General features: G+C 60.2%; 3 protein-coding genes across 5 annotated transcripts; 2 read left to right on the top strand and 1 right to left on the bottom strand.

Moving 5' to 3' along the window:
- The first annotated feature begins 28 nt into the window (after positions 1-28).
- WDR6 (WD repeat domain 6) lies at positions 29-7730 on the top strand. The gene is made up of 7 exons (XM_004760695.3): positions 29-286; positions 3385-5866; positions 5975-6058; positions 6145-6261; positions 6374-6492; positions 6592-7190; positions 7323-7730. Exons 1-6 carry the CDS (start codon positions 187-189, stop codon positions 7050-7052), a joined length of 3363 nt encoding a protein of 1120 aa, XP_004760752.1. The 5' UTR covers positions 29-186; the 3' UTR covers positions 7053-7190; positions 7323-7730.
- On the bottom strand, positions 7254-10369 carry DALRD3 (DALR anticodon binding domain containing 3). 3 transcript variants are annotated; one of them, XM_045080170.1, is made up of 12 exons: positions 10112-10365; positions 9742-10037; positions 9363-9619; positions 9196-9275; positions 8986-9114; positions 8563-8624; positions 8377-8438; positions 8213-8295; positions 7952-8134; positions 7754-7867; positions 7582-7650; positions 7254-7506 (listed from the first exon to the last, which is right to left on the bottom strand). In XM_045080170.1, the coding sequence occupies exons 1-12, from the start codon at positions 10274-10276 to the stop codon at positions 7369-7371; spliced, it is 1638 nt and encodes a 545-aa protein (XP_044936105.1). In that variant the 5' UTR covers positions 10277-10365; the 3' UTR covers positions 7254-7368. The 3 variants fall into 3 exon arrangements, with proteins under 3 accessions (XP_044936105.1, XP_044936106.1, XP_044936097.1); XM_045080171.1 differs by having other exon boundaries at positions 7254-7488; positions 10112-10343; XM_045080162.1 differs by having other exon boundaries at positions 7254-7650; positions 10112-10369.
- Positions 10370-12545: 2176 nt separating this feature from the next.
- On the top strand, positions 12546-14452 carry NDUFAF3 (NADH:ubiquinone oxidoreductase complex assembly factor 3). The gene is made up of 5 exons (XM_004760700.3): positions 12546-13379; positions 13479-13671; positions 13829-13895; positions 14007-14107; positions 14187-14452. Exons 1-5 carry the CDS (start codon positions 13303-13305, stop codon positions 14301-14303), a joined length of 555 nt encoding a protein of 184 aa, XP_004760757.1. The 5' UTR covers positions 12546-13302; the 3' UTR covers positions 14304-14452.
- Positions 14453-14931: the final 479 nt, after the last annotated feature.

Below are 14931 nucleotides of genomic sequence, written 5' to 3'. Positions count from 1 at the left end.
AATGACGAGCTGGATTTCGTGGGGCGAAGGGTCGTGATTGGACACCGGCCGTGGGCGACCCTGGACTCCGCTACCTGTTGCTAAGGCCGGTGCAGAGCGGCTCTGCTGCGCGCGAGGAAGGCTCGTCTCGCGAGAGCGCTAGCTCCCTTCTTGGCCAAAGGCTGCCGCAGCGGCTCGAGGATCGACATGGACGCTCACGAGGACTACGTCTGGCCGCGGGCAACCTCGGAGCTCATGCTCCTCCCGGTCACGGGTCTGGAGTGCGTGGGGGATCGGCTGCTGGCGGGTGAGGTTTGGTGCGCGCTAGCGGAGAAGAAACTGGGCGCTCTCAGGGGGCGGGACCATCAGAACAAAGGGATGCCCGCAAGGAGGAGGACGGGTGGCGGGATGAAGCCTGACCGAGGCGGGCGGGAGCCCAGGAGATGGCGGGCTGGAGGCCCGGCCGGAGGAGCCCAGGAGACAAAAAAAACAACAACGATGTGGCTATCGAGTTCCTTCGCAACATGCAGCTGACGTGGAAAAGGCGCTGGGGCCGCGGGAAAATGCGGGAAAACGCAGTGGCTTGGGAGGCGGGGCAGGGAGGGAGGGCGGTGTGTGGCCCCTGCCGGGGGCCAGGAGGGGAGGGTGAGGGTGAGTCCCCCTCAAGGTGGGCGGGTCTGGGGGGCGGTCTGTGGTGTGGGCTCTCGGGGGAGGGCGGGGCTTTGGGCTCCCAGGGGCGGGTGAGGCTCCTCCTTGGAAGGTGGGGACTACGAGGATGGGGTAGCGGGAAACCAGGGATGAGAGCCTTCTGAGTGGGCCAGTGCTTGGGGAGGCAGACGCTGAGGCGGGTTCTCAGATGGTTGCATTCAGGAGATCGAATCTTGATGGCCTTTAGGGGGAGGTCAGGTCGAGAAGCATAGGCCATCAAAAGCCTGGGACCTGGGGTGCATGGGTGGCTCAGTGAGGTAAGCCTCTGCCTTCGGCTCAGGTCACGATCTCAGGGATCGAGCCACTGCATGGGGCTTTCTGCTCAGCGGGGAGCCTGCTTTCCCTCTCTCTGCTTGATGCTCTGCCTACTTGTGATCTCTCTGTGTCAAATAAATAAATAAATGAAATCTTCAAAAAACAAACAAAAAAACATGAAAGCCTGGGACCTGAAGCAACAGAGCCCTGGAGAGCTTCCAGGCCCAACTGAAAGCCTGGTGACTGATGGTGGTGCTGCTGTTTTTTTAAAGGCCCTGAGACAGGGCATTGTCTTCAAGCCTTGAGAGAGCTGCTTCCTATCCTAAGAGGGTGGTTTTGTGTGTGTGGAGGGGTGGCCTAGCTATGGGGGCTCTGGAAGCCCAAGGTGTAGGAGCCCGTGGTCGGACATGGGTTAAACTCCTAAGGCTGAGGGAAGGGATAAGTAGGCAGAAACCCAAAGAATCACAAGAATGAGCTAGGAGAAGAGAAGAGGTGAGTTCCTGGCAGAGGGTAGGCATGCCAAAGGCCTTGAGACCGAATTCATTACTTTGGTGGGGGAGGGGGAGAGTTCCTGTGAGGCTGAGCAGGGATAGGGTCTGGGAGAGGAGGCTGGAGAAATGAGCTGCGGCTATACCATTTTATACCTAGATCTGACTTTATGATGTTGGAGAGAGATCCTGTGAAGGGTTTTAAATGGGGAAATGACATGGGAAATGCAGGTTAGAAAGCTCATCAAGTGAATTCCCCTGCTCCTGTGATTTCCAAAGTGACTTTTAAACTGCTACAATTCTCACATTCCACCCATGTGCATCTGTTATCTCAGTTTCCAGCCTTCTCTGCTCGTGAGTTCAGGCCCAAGTGCATAGGTGCGTTCAGATTGAAGTCCTGCTGGATGCTCCAACTGAACAGGGAGAACAGCAGCCGCTCAGATGCTCCAGCCCAAGCATTTCTTTAAGTCCCCAAGCTAGTCTGGTTGATTTTGACTTCATACTTGTAGCATCTGTCTGTTTTTCTCTATCTTACTGCCATCATTGGAGGCCATGGCAGCTTTGGCTCCCGATCGCCTCAGCCGCATTCTCTCAGGCCATCCGTGACCCCTTTGTTTCCTATTCCAAGCACACAACCTAGAGTTCTTGCTCACCTCAGGGCCGTTCAGCTTGCTATCTATTGGCCAAGAAATGATCACCCATCTCCCCCACGCCTGCTCTTCTCTGGTTACCGCCGATCTCCAGGACATTTGGCAGCATCCCTGGCTTCTATTCCTAGATTCCAGTTAGCATAACTCCCAGTTCTTACAACTAGAAATGTCTCCAGATATTGCCAGATGTCTTCTGGAGGGAAAGTCGGTGGAGTAGATTTCCCTCTTTTATAGTAAAGCAATCTGAATAGTTCTTTCCTGGAACTTACCAAAGTTACAACAATGTAGGTTACTTGGGTGATACTGTTTAGTGTCTGCCTAATGGCCTGGAGTCTCAGTTTCCAGGGTCTGTGCTCCTCTTACACACTACTCCAGTGTGTATAGTTCCTTGTCTGGTTTATGATTGATGCTCACCGTCTATCTATTGAAAGATGGAGATTGCAGGCGAAGAAGGGCGTGAGGGGCTGTTAGTGTCATCTAGCTTAACACGTGATAGACACCCGGGACCAAAGTCACTGTGGTGGGGGAGGATTTGAAAAATCTTTAGAAAATGAGCACATGGGACTAGGCAACTGAGAATTTGAGAAATTGTGGGAAGTTGAGTAGAATAAGCAGTGAGCTTCTTGGTTTGGGGATGGGGCTGGATAGAGGGTGGTAGTGGTCAGTGGAGCAATCAGTGCAGTGAGGAGCGTTGAGAGAGCTTGAAGGTAAGCTAGTAGAGTGAGAGGGGCCCACAGGGGCCCACAGGGCAGCCGGAAGGTAGCTAAGGGTCATGGGAGTCGTGGCTGCCAAAGTGGGGGCCACCTCTCCTGGTTTTTCCTGTCGGTGTTGAACATGCTCACATCTGAGCCTCAAGGAAGAAGCTCTTGGAAATTTTATTTATTCATTTGCAAGAGAAAGCACAGGCAGAGGGAGGAGGGGCAGAGAGAGAGGGACACATGCGCTTCTTACTGAGCAGGGAGCCCTGTGGTCTCAGTCCCAGCACCCTGGGATCAGGACCCAAGCCTAAGGCAGACGCACACTGACTGAGCCACCCAGATGCCCCATTGGGTGAGGTTTTGTTTTTTTTTTTTAATTTTTTTGAAGATTTTATTTATTTATTTGACAGAGAGAGATCACAAGTAGGCAGAGAGGCAGGCAGAGAGAGAGGGGAAAGCAGGCTCCCTGCTGAGCAGAAAGCCCGACATGGGACTCGATCCCAGGACTCTGAGATCATGACCAGAGCCGAAGGCAGAGGCTCAACCCACTGAGCCACCCAGACGCCCTTGGGTGAGGTTCTGATGTGACTCTGTGCTTTTGTCTAGGTGAGGGGCCGGATGTCCTGGTGTACAGCCTGGATTTTGGTGGCCACCTGCGGATGATGAAGCGTGTGCAGAACCTGCTTGGCCACTATCTTATCCATGGGTTCCGGGTGCGACCAGAACCAAATGGAGACCTTGACTTGGAGGCTATGGTGGCTGTGTTTGGGAGCAAGGGACTCCGAATTGTGAAAGTTAGCTGGGGACAGGGCCGCTTCCGGGAGCTCTGGCGCTCTGGCCTGTGGAACATGTCTGACTGGATCTGGGATGCACGTTGGCTTGAGGGCAACGTGGCCTTGGCCCTGGGCCATAACTCGGTAGTGCTGTACGACCCTGTGGTAGGGTGCATGCTGCAGGACGTGCCCTGCACAGACAGGTGCACCCTCTCCTCAGCCTGTCTGATTGGAGATACCTGGAAGGAGCTGACCATAGTGGCAGGTGCAGTTTCCAATCAGCTCCTTGTCTGGTATCCAGCAGCTGCTTTAATAGACAATAAGCCTGTGGCCCCTGACCGACGAGTCAGTGGGCATGTGGGTGTCATCTTCAGCATGTCGTACCTAGAAAGCAAGGGCTTATTGGCCACAGCTTCAGAAGACCGAAGTGTCCGCATCTGGAAGGTGGGTGACCTCCGGGTGCCTGGGGGTCGGGTACAGAATATTGGGCACTGCTTTGGTCACAGTGCCCGTGTGTGGCAGGTCAAGCTTCTAGAGAATTACCTTATCAGTGCAGGAGAGGACTGTGTCTGCTTGGTATGGAGCCACGAAGGGGAGATCCTTCAGGCCTTTCGGGGCCACCAGGGTCGTGGGATCCGGGCTGTAGCTGCCCATGAGAGGCAAGCCTGGGTGGTCACCGGGGGTGATGACTCAGGCATCCGTCTGTGGCACCTGGTAGGGCGTGGGTACCCGGGTTCAGGGGTCTCAGCTCTCTGCTTCAAGTCCCGTAGCCGGCCAGGTACCCTCAAGGCTGTGACGCTGGCTGGCTCCTGGCGAGTACTGACAGTGACTGATACAGGAGCCCTGTATCTCTACGACCTTGAGGTCAAGTGCTGGGAGCAGCTGCTGGAGGACAAGCGCTTCCAGTCCTACTGCCTCCTGGAGGCAGCCCCTGGTCCTGAGGGCTTTGGACTTTGTGCCTTGGCCAATGGGGAGGGTCGTGTCAAGGTGGTCCCCATCAACACTCCAACTGCAGCTGTGGACTTGACCCTGTTCCGTGGGAAAGTGCATAGTCTGAGCTGGGCCCTTCGTGGCTACGAGGAACTCCTGTTGCTGGCATCGGGCCCTGGTGGTGTGGTGGCTTGCCTGGAAATCTCAGCTGCGCCCTCTGGCAAAGCCATCTTTGTAAAGGAACGTTGCCGGTACCTGCTGCCTCCCAGCAAGCAGAGATGGCACACATGCAGTGCCTTCTTACCCCCTGGTGACTTCCTAGTGTGTGGGGACCGCCGGGGCTCTGTATTGCTGTTTCCCTCCAGACCAGCTCTGCTCAAGGATCTTGGGGTTGGCGGCAAGGTGGGAGCTATCGCTGGAGCACTTGGAGAAGGTAGTGGCAGTGATGGGGAGGAGACCGCCTCCACCGAGTGGGGCCCTGTGTCCACCCTCCCTTCTCTGCATGGGAAGCAGGGTGTGACATCAGTCACCTGCCATGGTGGCTACGTGTATACCACAGGGCGCGATGGCGCCTACTACCAGCTCTTTGTGCGAGGTGGCCAGCTGCAGCCTGTCCTGAGGCAGAAGTCCTGTCGAGGCATGAACTGGGTGGCTGGGCTCCGCATTATGGCCGACGGGAGTATGGTCATCCTGGGTTTCCACGCCAATGAGTTTGTGGTGTGGAGTCCCCGGTCACACGAAAAGCTGCACATCGTCAACTGTGGTGGAGGGCACCGCTCCTGGGCCTTCTCGGATACCGAGGCGGCTATGGCCTTTGCCTATCTCAAGGACGGGGACGTCATGCTCTACCGGGCTCTGGGTGGCTGCACCCGGCCGCACGTGATTCTCCGGGAGAGCCTGCACGGCCGTGAAATCACTTGTGTGAAGCGTGTGGGCACCATCACTCTGGGGCCCGAGTTTGAGGTGCCCGGCTTCATGCAGCCCGACTACCTGGAGCCTGGCAGCGAGGGGCCGGGCCTGACCGACATTGTGATCACGTGCAGTGAGGACACTACTGTCTGTGTCCTGGCACTCCCCACCGTCACTGGCTCGGCCCACGCACTTACAGCAGTGTGTAATCATATCTCGTCTGTGCGTGCCCTGGCTGTGTGGGGCGTTGGTACCCCGGGGGGCCCTCAGGATCCTCGGCCAGGCCTGACTGCTCATGTGGTGTCTGCGGGGGGCCGGGCTGAGATGCACTGCTTCAGCCTCATGGTCACCCCAGACCCTGGCACCCCAAGCCGTCTCGCCTGCCACGTCATGCACCTTTCGTCCCACCGGCTGGATGAGTACTGGGACCGCCAGCGCAGTCGGCACCGGATGGTCAAGGCAGACCCGGAGACCAGGTGATGTGCGCATTGGGAGGTGGGAGCACAGAGTGGTGGCCCGAAGGGCAAGCCCCTTGCCGCTGTTCCCAGGCCTCCCCTAATGGCAGGCCGGTGTGGTCTCTGCAGGTACATGTCCCTCGCTGTGTGTGAACTCGACCGTCCTGGCCTTGGCCCCCTGGTGGCTGCAGCCTGCAGTGATGGCGCAGTGAGGTGAGAGCAGAGGCCCTTGGGTCAAGAGGTGAGGGTTGGAAGGTGTCAGGAATGGGCTCTGAGCTGGGCCACCCTCCGCCCCCCAGGCTCTTCCTTTTGCAGGACTCCGGGCGGCGGCTGCAGCTCCTGGCTGAAACCTTCCACCACAAGCGGTGTGTCCTCAAGGTCCATTCCTTTACGCACGAGGCACCCAATCAGCGACGGTGAGAGGGGCTGCCTGGCGGGCTTCCGTGGGTGCAGGCGGAGCAGGGGAGGGGTGTCCCCTCTTGCTCTCCGCCCCCCTCGCTGACCCAGCTGCCTGTCCCTGGCTCCCAGGAGGCTCTTCCTATGCAGCGCCGCCACTGACGGCAACTTGGCCTTTTGGGATCTCACTGCCGTGCTGGACCACGGCTCCACCGCCCTGGAGCCTCCAGCAGACCCCGGGCTTCCCCACCGTGAGTAGCCATTGTGCAGCCATGGCTGTCCCTCCCCACCTCCCAATGCCCTTCGCCCGTGTGGCAGGCTGGGCCCTGACAACCATCTTCTTCCTTCAGGGCTGGGGACCCCCTGCCTGACCCTCCAGGCTCACAGCTGTGGTGTCAACAGCCTGCACACCTTGCCCATACGTGAGGGCCATCTCGTGGCCAGCGGCAGTGAGGATGGCTCCCTCCATGTCTTTGTGCTGGCTGTGGAGACACCGGAGCTGGAGGAGGCTGTGGGGGGTGCTGAGCTGGTGCCCCAGCTGCATGTGCTAGAGGAATACTCCATCCCCTGTGCACACGCTGCCCACGTGACAGGCCTCAAGATCCTAAGCCCAAGCCTCATGGTCTCCGCCTCCATTGACCAGCGGCTGACCTTCTGGCGTCTGGGGCATGGGGAGCCCACCTTCATGAACAGTACCGTGTACCATGTCCCAGATGTGGCAGACATGGACTGCTGGCCTGTAAGCCCTGAGTTTGGCCACCGCTGTGCTCTTGCAGGCCAAGGGCTTGAGGTTTACAACTGGTATGATTAAGGTGTCCCGCGGTGGCCGGCGTGCCGGGCATGGGACCTGCTCGCAGATGGGGTGGAACAGGAGTGACCGTCTGTGCCCATGCCCGGCGTGAAGGGAGGCGGCGGCCGCGGGTTCCTGGCTTCAGAGCAGGAGCTGGAGGTGAGTCAGGGGCCGTTCAGGCCAACCAAAACCACGCCCCACTGCCTACAAACAGGACCAGACTTTGTATAAAACAGAAGCAATTTATTTTGCCTCCACGTCTCTAATAAGATCTTGGTATCTTTTTTCCAGGTGATGACTTTTGTAAACATTCCTAGATATCGGGATCTCTGTGGCCTTAGATGTGGTTCAGTGGAGGGAGACCCAGCGTGGCTAGGCCAGCATGGAGCACTTCACGCACAGCCCGCAGAAGCTGGAGACGGGCAAACATTTGACCAAACAGGTGTGGTCGAGGCTCCTGGAGGAGAGAAGGGGCCTGCTGGTCTCCTCCTTTGCTGCCCTTGCACCCCTGCAAGCTCCCCCCACCCCGCCCCCTGTGCTGTGTACTTACCCCTAGGATGTGTACGCGGTTATAGTATGAGCTGAAATCCATGCTGAGCTGAACCAGGAACTTGCACATCTAGAGACAGAGACTGAGTCACTGGCCGGTCTCTTTGATCTTGTGCCCAGCCCAGAATAAAGCATCAAGCGTGCAGTGTCTGTGCCGGGCTTCTCTGCCTCACCATCTCAGTGTGCGCAGTCGCGTGGAGCCCCGGGGCTGCGCACGCCAGGGCTGCGGTCTGGCTCAGCAGCTCTGGGAAGGGGAGCACGCCGTTGAAGAGCAGCAGCCACTCGCCCTGGGGGGTGGGGGTAGAGAAGGGTGCTGGGAGGGGAGGTTCCCAACCTCCTACAGGTGCCTAGCTACCCAGGACGACACTCACCTCATCCTGTAGCAGTGAGAAATCGAGACTGCTCACAGGTGGAAAAGTAGGGTACAGACCTTGTTCCCTGCTGTGCTTGTACCCCTCAAATAGCGTGGCAAGACGGGCACAGTTATACATGACGAAGGTGCCGCTCTTGGTGCCCTTTGTGGAAATGCTGCCGTCGGCCAGGGCCAGGAGGAGCTGAGGAATGGGGGCACAGCTGCAGGCATGACACCGTGTGTTCCACAAGCCCTGATCCTGTCGGGCCCCCGGGCTTACCTGACTCTGTGGAGCTGTGCTGAGCATCTCAAACTTGATGGTGGCTGCAGACAGAACGCTGAAGACCTCTGTCCAAGTTGGGTCTGTGGGAGTTGAGTCAGTCGGTCTGGGCAGACAAGCAGAGGACCCCCCCCCCCCCCACCAACCAGCACCCCTGCACGCACCTTGGCTGAGCTCCCTGCCACGCTTCAGGGCTGCTGCCTTGCACACCTGGGCTTGCCGGAGCCTGCATGAGGAGCAGAGTGAGCCGAGGGTCTGCGGGGAGGGGGCACCTCCGGGGACAGATGGTCTTCCCTCCACCCCCACCTCGACAACCCTGACTTGGTAGCCTCCCTTCCAGCCTGACTCACTCATAGTACTCGGGGGCCATCAGGGCGCTAGCTGCTTTCACTGGGCCACAGACCAGATGCTTCTGTGAGGGAGAGAGCAGGCGCTTAGCCCAGGTGGCGACACTGCCAGCAGTAAATCTCTCCGAGAACCTAAACCTGGTGTCTGGACTCCCCCAGCCTTTTGCCAGCAAGCTCTGGGCCTCGCTCCCAAGCCCACCCCTCAGCGCACAGCCCAGCCTCCCCGAGCTGTTCAGTGTTCTCTGGAAAGCGCCTCCAGACCCCACCTTTTCCCAGGACACTATACGAGCTGCAAGTCCCCACTCACCTAACATCTCCCTCAAGGCCAAGTGTCCCCTATGGACTCATCCGCCCCTGTGCCCCTTGATGGATTTGCAAAGGTCCTGGGTTGGTGGAGGGAGGGGGCGCTCCAGCATCCCAACCCACCTGTGTGCGAGGAGCCTGCTCATCCAGCTTCCACCAGAGCAAGTCCAACTTCTGTTGCTGGAACTCCTCCTCACAGCTCACCACGTGTAGGGCCATGCAGCCGTCAGCATCAGCGTCTGGGGCCGTGGCCTACAGGGTAGGAGGACGGTCACCAGGCGGGCACAAGGCGCAGCTTGCCAGAGGCCTACAGGGTGGGCGTCAGTCACTAACCAGGCCCGGAGGGCCGTCCCCAGGCCAGTGGCGGACAGCTGCCTGCAGCTCTGCCAGCACGCAAAGCAGATCCTCGGTCACTGCAGACAGAGCACAGGGTCGTTGAGGCTGGCCAGGAGCACACGGTCCCCATCTTCCCAACGACCCTGAGAAGCTCCAGCTCCTACCCAGACACTTGTCCACGTTGGGGTCATAGCCGGCTGTGCATCCCCGCTCTCGCATCACCTCCTTCAGGCACACTGTGCCCAGGACGCCAGGGGGCAAGGCTCCTCCATCGGGGGCGGGGCTAAGCTCTGCCAGCAGGAGGTTCCTCAGGGCTCCGGTGGCGGCATTCTCGGAGGCAGCGGGCCAGTCCACGCGCAGTTGCTGCAGGAAGGTCCGCATGTGCGGGTCCCGCACGGCGGGTACCAGCCGCACACTCGCCCTGGGAAACGAGGACGGCCGTCTCAGCCCGAGCGACCGGCGTTGCTCCACCCCCTTCCCTCCCGCAGCGGCTCTAGGCCCAGGTCGCCACCCCGGCCGGTTCTGGCCTCGCGGCGCGCTCACCCATGAGCGCGCAGAGCTCGCGCCAAATGATCGGCCACGAGCACGGCGCGCAGCTGGCTCAAGCGGAGCGCGCCAGGGGCGCCGCGCAGCGCCGGGCAGTGCAGGAGGACGCGCGGGCCGGGCGCGGCGGGCGCCGCGGGCGCGGCATAGGCGGTCACCGCGCCGAGCACGCGCTCGAAGACGGCGGGCCGCTGCAGCTGGAGTGCCAGACCCGCGGGCGTCAGCTCGCAGCGCAGCACCGGGGCCACGCCGGGGCCTTGCAAGCCGGCGACCGCATGGACCACATGCTCGGGCACCTGCGGGAGGAAGGGCGGTGAGGCGGGCTGCGACGCTGCCACTGGCCGCACATCCCCGCCCCGCTGGCGCCCACCTGTCCATCCCCGAAGCGCGCTTGCAGCGCGGGCCGCGGCGCCAGGAAGTCTCGGGCGCGCAGGTGGCGGGCACGCGTCTCCTTAAACCACACGGGCTCGCCAGGCCCCAGGGCCGTGTTGAGGGCCCCTAGCGTTTCTCCGACCCCCAGGCGCCCTGTCGCCATGGCGACCGGAAGGAGCCGGCGGAACCGGAAGCCCAGCGTCTGGAGGCCGAGCTTCCGGGAGGGCAGACTGGCTGGGGCACATATCCTGTGGAGGAGATACCTGAGCGGACAGGTGCGCCGCAGGGAACCGTGGAGGCCGCTTTCGACCTTCGGCCCCAGCAGTCCCTCTGCGTGGCCCGCCTCCCGGCCCCGGCCCCACGAGGTCCGCCTTAGGCCTAGAGTTCCGCCGTCGTCACCGGCATTAGCAGCCAGGGAAAGGATCCTCTCTACCGGGTGGGACCCAGACCCGACTCTTTAGCTCATCGAAATCTTACCTATTTGTGATAACGTTTCATTCCCCACATTTGACACTTGATCAGACGTCAGAAGTTCCAAGTGAATTGTTATGGGAATAGGGAACCTAGCATTAAAGCCATTTTCACGACCTCCTTAAAAAAAAAAATCTCGTTTTGAAGGAATCTGTGTTCTGCGCCTTCAGGTTATTTACAACCATTTCCTCCTTTGAGATTTGGGTCGTCTTTACTCCCGATAAATGCGTACTCTGGTAGAATTTCTTCTCTTGATTTTTGTGGAATTAGAACCGTCACGATACTTTGCAGAATTACCAGTTTTTAATGCTTTTCTTTTAACCTTGTGTACATTATCAGGGATACTCTTGGCCCGGTTTAGGTAACGAGCCATTGTAGGCAAAATAAACAATGTGACCATAAGACCCAGCTAAAAGACTGCTCTCAGTTGGGAGTATCCCACTGCACTACAGAGAGAAAGCTCTTTCCTCTGTCCCATGAGGGCTCGTTTTCACTTCAGTGTAACTTAAATCCCCTTTTCCTCTATTTTCTTTAATGGAGATCGAACCTGACACAGCACAGAGCAGAGTGCAGGAAACCCATAATTACTGCTCTGGAGCAGTGAGAGTGCCCAGTGTTCAGAAAGGAGAGGGATCCTAAGGGCAGGAATTCTGGCAAGACCTCTTTCTGGGGCAGGCCTGCAAGGCCCCTGCTGGGATCGCCGAAAGAGCACTGGGCGGACACGACATTCCCGATGGCTTCTTGGGTGCCCACTCAACGGGAGTGATCGTGTCATTCCAAAGCGCTTTCCATTCCGCAGTCGCATGACCCAGGGACAGCTGCTAACAGGGCTGGGGGCTGGAGGCCAAGCTGGGGACTTCAGCTACTCTAAGTACACGAAGACGGTTGGTGTGGGTTTTCCCCAGGAAGTGAAAGGCTATCTAAAGCGAGCTGCGGGCTGGGGTGGCCCTGCTCTGTGGGACTCACCGCCATTGCAACTCTGTCCAAAGGCCCTGAGACCAACCTCCCTTGTCAATGTTACTCCAGGTTCCAGAGATGACTACAAACCTCGCTCTCCGATGTCTATGCCCACCACTTCCAACCTGAGAGCGCATCTGAGACAGGGGCGAAGACCAGAGCGACCCACATAAAGTATGTCTGGGGGTCAGGGGCTGGCCCACCCCATCGAGGCCAGGACGCTGCTCTGGCAGGAGAGCAGGGAACGAAATCCAAGCGCAGCTGGAATGCTCTGGAGACAACAGCTGCTTTTGGGATTCCGTTGCCCGCTGTCCAGCCGTGGGCGGGCGGGGGGGAGGGCGGGAGATAACCCCGGGAGGATGGTGGTCCCTTACCCTGGGGCCAGATCAGGAACCACCCCGCCCCCCATTCCCAGTACCAGAAGACTGACCTAGGAGTGGGCGGTAAAGCCGAGTGTAGTGGGAACGAGGCGCTCACCTGGGCCCCTAAACAATAGGAAGATTGGTAGGGGCCTCCCCTGGGACCGGTCCCGATCCGGATTAAATCCGCAGGGTGGGATTATTCCTGTTGGTCTCATGAAGCCAGGCCACCCGTGCGGTGACCATAGCGGGGAGGGCTTCGGGATCGGCCAAAAGAGAAGCTCCCCCGTGGGGCCGGAGAGGAAGTAAACCCGCGCACCCGCCTCGGGGACACCCCCGAACCCAGGGCCCTTCGTCCCGTGACTCTGCCAGCGCCCGGAGCGCTGGGTGGGGGTGGGGTGGGGGGGTGCCCAATGGCGGCGACGGGACCCCCGGGAATCCATTGCGAACGTCCTCCGCCGTGCCGAATCTCCCTCCCCGCCCAGTGGGTAGCAGACGCGTCAACGTTCCCTTTAGGCCACGACACGGTGGGGGCGCGGAGATCCCCGAAAGCCGCGCGGGCACCAGCGACTGTCGCGCCCGTAGGCCCTCTGATTCGGCTCAAGACGGGGGGGGGGGGTCGGGGAATTCTCGGGCCGCGAGCATGGTGAGCGACGACAGGGCGATGCTCCAGCCGCTGTCTAGTTCAATAGCTGGTCCCGTTCGGCCGGGTCGATCCCACCCGAAGAGCCACAATCATCCGACAGCGGCGTCCCCTTCCGCTTGCTCGGGCCGCAGACTCGGAGCCATTTTAAGGAGAACCACTCAGCCACGCCCCCTCGCGCTCCCGACAAGCCAATCCACGCGCAGCCACGCCCCGGGAGACGCGCGGCGACGACGCCAACGGTCGCGCGGGCGACGGTTGGGGAGGGGCGTGATTCGCGGAAAAGCAAGGGAAACCTGAGCCTGCTGCCCCGCCCTGGGAGCCCGACGCCCTAAAGCCTGGGATTAGGGGTTTGGAGGCTGGCTCCACGCCCTGGCCAGGTGTGCGGGACTCGACCAGGTGCGCCGCCGCCCCGCCCCAGGCCCCGGGAGCCCTGTGTAATGGCTGAGAGCCGGGGACTAGGCTGCGGCGGGGGCCCAGGCCGCTCTCTGAGGCCGGCCACGCCACCAGGTGTCTGGCTCCCCCAGGACGGTCTGCGGGGGCCCGGGGCGGGGCGGGCGGCAGGTGCAGACACCGGAGCCCCGCTAGGGGACGGGCCCTCCTGGGACAATTGGCACCGGCCGGTCCATCAAAATCCCGCGCTGGGGCAGCCGGCCTGCGCGGTGCCCTCCGGCACCTAGGGGGCGCTGTGGGCGCGCTGCGGAAGGTTCCGCCACGACCCCCTGACCCGGCGCGGACATCCCCGCACGCCGGTCAGCCATGGTCGCCGCGTTCCTGCTTCGCGGCCTTTGCGGAGCGCGAGCCGTGCTACGCTGTTCCCCTGCGGAGCTGCTGAGGTGAGCCCGGGCCCAGCGTCCCCGATCCCCGCCCCCACGGCCATTGATCCCGGCCCGGCTCCTCCTGGCAGGTTAGAGCCCGAGCACACTACTCCGCAGGGCCCCACGGCGAGGGCACCGGCTCACGCCGGCGGACGACGAGCTGTATGAGCGGACGCGCATCTCTCTGCTGCAGCGCGAGTCCCCGCAGATCATGTATATCGACAGCTACAGCAGCCGCGGCTTCATGGTCAACGGAAATCGCGTGCTTGGGCCCTGCGCGCTGCTCCCGCAGTCGGTGGTGCAGTGGAACGTGAGCAGTGAGGCAGCGGAGGGCCGGAGTCCCGGGCCTGCCCCCCCGATTCTGGCCCTCGCCGACTTGGGCTTTTCCGTTGCTCGTTTGGGGCGCAGGTAAGGGCTCTGTGGGGAAAACCGCGCGAGCTTGTTTAACTTGTCTCCTCCCAACACAGGTAGGAAGTCACCGGGACATCACTGAAGAAAGCTTCTCTCTCTTCTGGTTGCTGGAGCCCCGAATAGGTACTGGAGAAGGGGAGGGCTGAGGTGCTTCCAGCCCTGGAAAGCCAAAAGCCACCCGCCCCAGCCTCCGCACAGAGCTGCCGGAGGCTAGCCCACGCCATCTTTCCCTAGAGATTGTGGTGGTGGGCACCGGAGACCGGACCGAACGGCTGCAACCCCAGGTGCTGCAAGCCCTGAGGCAGCGGGGCATCGCCGTGGAAGTGCAGGACACGGTAAGGTCCGCCCCTCGGGAGCGTGGAGCGGGACCCAGGCCTCGCCCTCGCCAAGCTGATGCAGGCTTTCTCTTTGCAGCCCAATGCCTGTGCCACTTTCAACTTCCTGTGTCATGAAGGCCGAGTAACAGGAGCTGCTCTTATCCCTCCACCCAGAGGGACGGTGCTCCCATCCTTAGAACGAGCTGCAGAATGAACTGCCAGGAATTGACCTGACCTGTCCAGGAGGGCCCTGGCACTTTTTGCAGAGCGCAGGAGTTTCCAGTGCTTTCATTAGCCCTTCCTCTTTGGCACTGTAACACCTCTTTCTTGCCAGCAAATTAATAATTTAATCCACTTTTCCCATTTTGTATTAGGTGTGTTGCTGGTCAGGAGCTGCTGCTGGCTCAGTGGGTTCCTGTGTGGGGGTGTGTGTGTGTGTGTGAAGAAACCAGGGGATCCTCTTTTTATGCAGACTGCTTAGCTTCTCAGAGGCAGGAGGCAGTCCGGGCACCTGCTCCAAACTGCAGATCAATGTATTTGCTCACATATACCTCTGAGAGGGCCTCAGTGCTTTCTCCACAAGATCCTCTAACTCACATTAGAATATGTATGTGGGTCTCAACCTGGTCCCTGTGGCCAAGCAGGAGGCCCTGTGGGTGCCAGTCCAAAGCCCCCAAGGACTATTCCATGACCTGTTCTAAGCAGCCACAATGTGAGACTGAACCCTTGTGAGCCAGGGTTGGCTAGACCCGGCCAGACTCCCTTGTGAGCTGCCACAGGAGGGACTTGATAAATTTAGAATTAGTACCTCCTTCAGATCTGAGGAATAGCCTGACCTCAGG

The sequence above is a fragment of the Mustela putorius genome, unplaced genomic scaffold (assembly GCF_011764305.1).
Source record: "Mustela putorius furo isolate JIRA1106 unplaced genomic scaffold, ASM1176430v1.1 tig00000095_pilon_pilon_pilon, whole genome shotgun sequence".
NCBI lineage: Eukaryota > Metazoa > Chordata > Mammalia > Carnivora > Mustelidae > Mustela > Mustela putorius.
This window is presented reverse-complemented; position numbering and strand designations above follow the sequence as displayed.

Bases quoted from the DNA above. Each gene is read 5' to 3' on its own strand.
- WDR6 (XM_004760695.3), top strand. From the start codon at position 187: ATGGACGCTCACGAGGACTACGTCTGGCCGCGGGCAACCTCGGAGCTC. The intron at 287-3,384 runs GTGAGGTTTGGT...GCTTTTGTCTAG, and splicing joins GGGGGATCGGCTGCTGGCGG to GTGAGGGGCCGGATGTCCTG. The intron at 6,493-6,591 runs GTGAGTAGCCAT...TTCTTCCTTCAG, and splicing joins AGACCCCGGGCTTCCCCACC to GGCTGGGGACCCCCTGCCTG.
- DALRD3 (XM_045080162.1), bottom strand. From the start codon at position 10,276: ATGGCGACAGGGCGCCTGGGGGTCGGAGAAACGCTAGGGGCCCTCAAC. The intron at 8,135-8,212 runs GTAAGCCCGGGG...CCCATTCCTCAG, and splicing joins GCACAGCTCCACAGAGTCAG to CTCCTCCTGGCCCTGGCCGA. The intron at 7,868-7,951 runs GTGAGTGTCGTC...CCCACCCCCCAG, and splicing joins TCTCACTGCTACAGGATGAG to GGCGAGTGGCTGCTGCTCTT.
- NDUFAF3 (XM_004760700.3), top strand. From the start codon at position 13,303: ATGGTCGCCGCGTTCCTGCTTCGCGGCCTTTGCGGAGCGCGAGCCGTG. The intron at 13,380-13,478 runs GTGAGCCCGGGC...ACTACTCCGCAG, and splicing joins TCCCCTGCGGAGCTGCTGAG to GGCCCCACGGCGAGGGCACC. The intron at 13,896-14,006 runs GTACTGGAGAAG...ATCTTTCCCTAG, and splicing joins GTTGCTGGAGCCCCGAATAG to AGATTGTGGTGGTGGGCACC.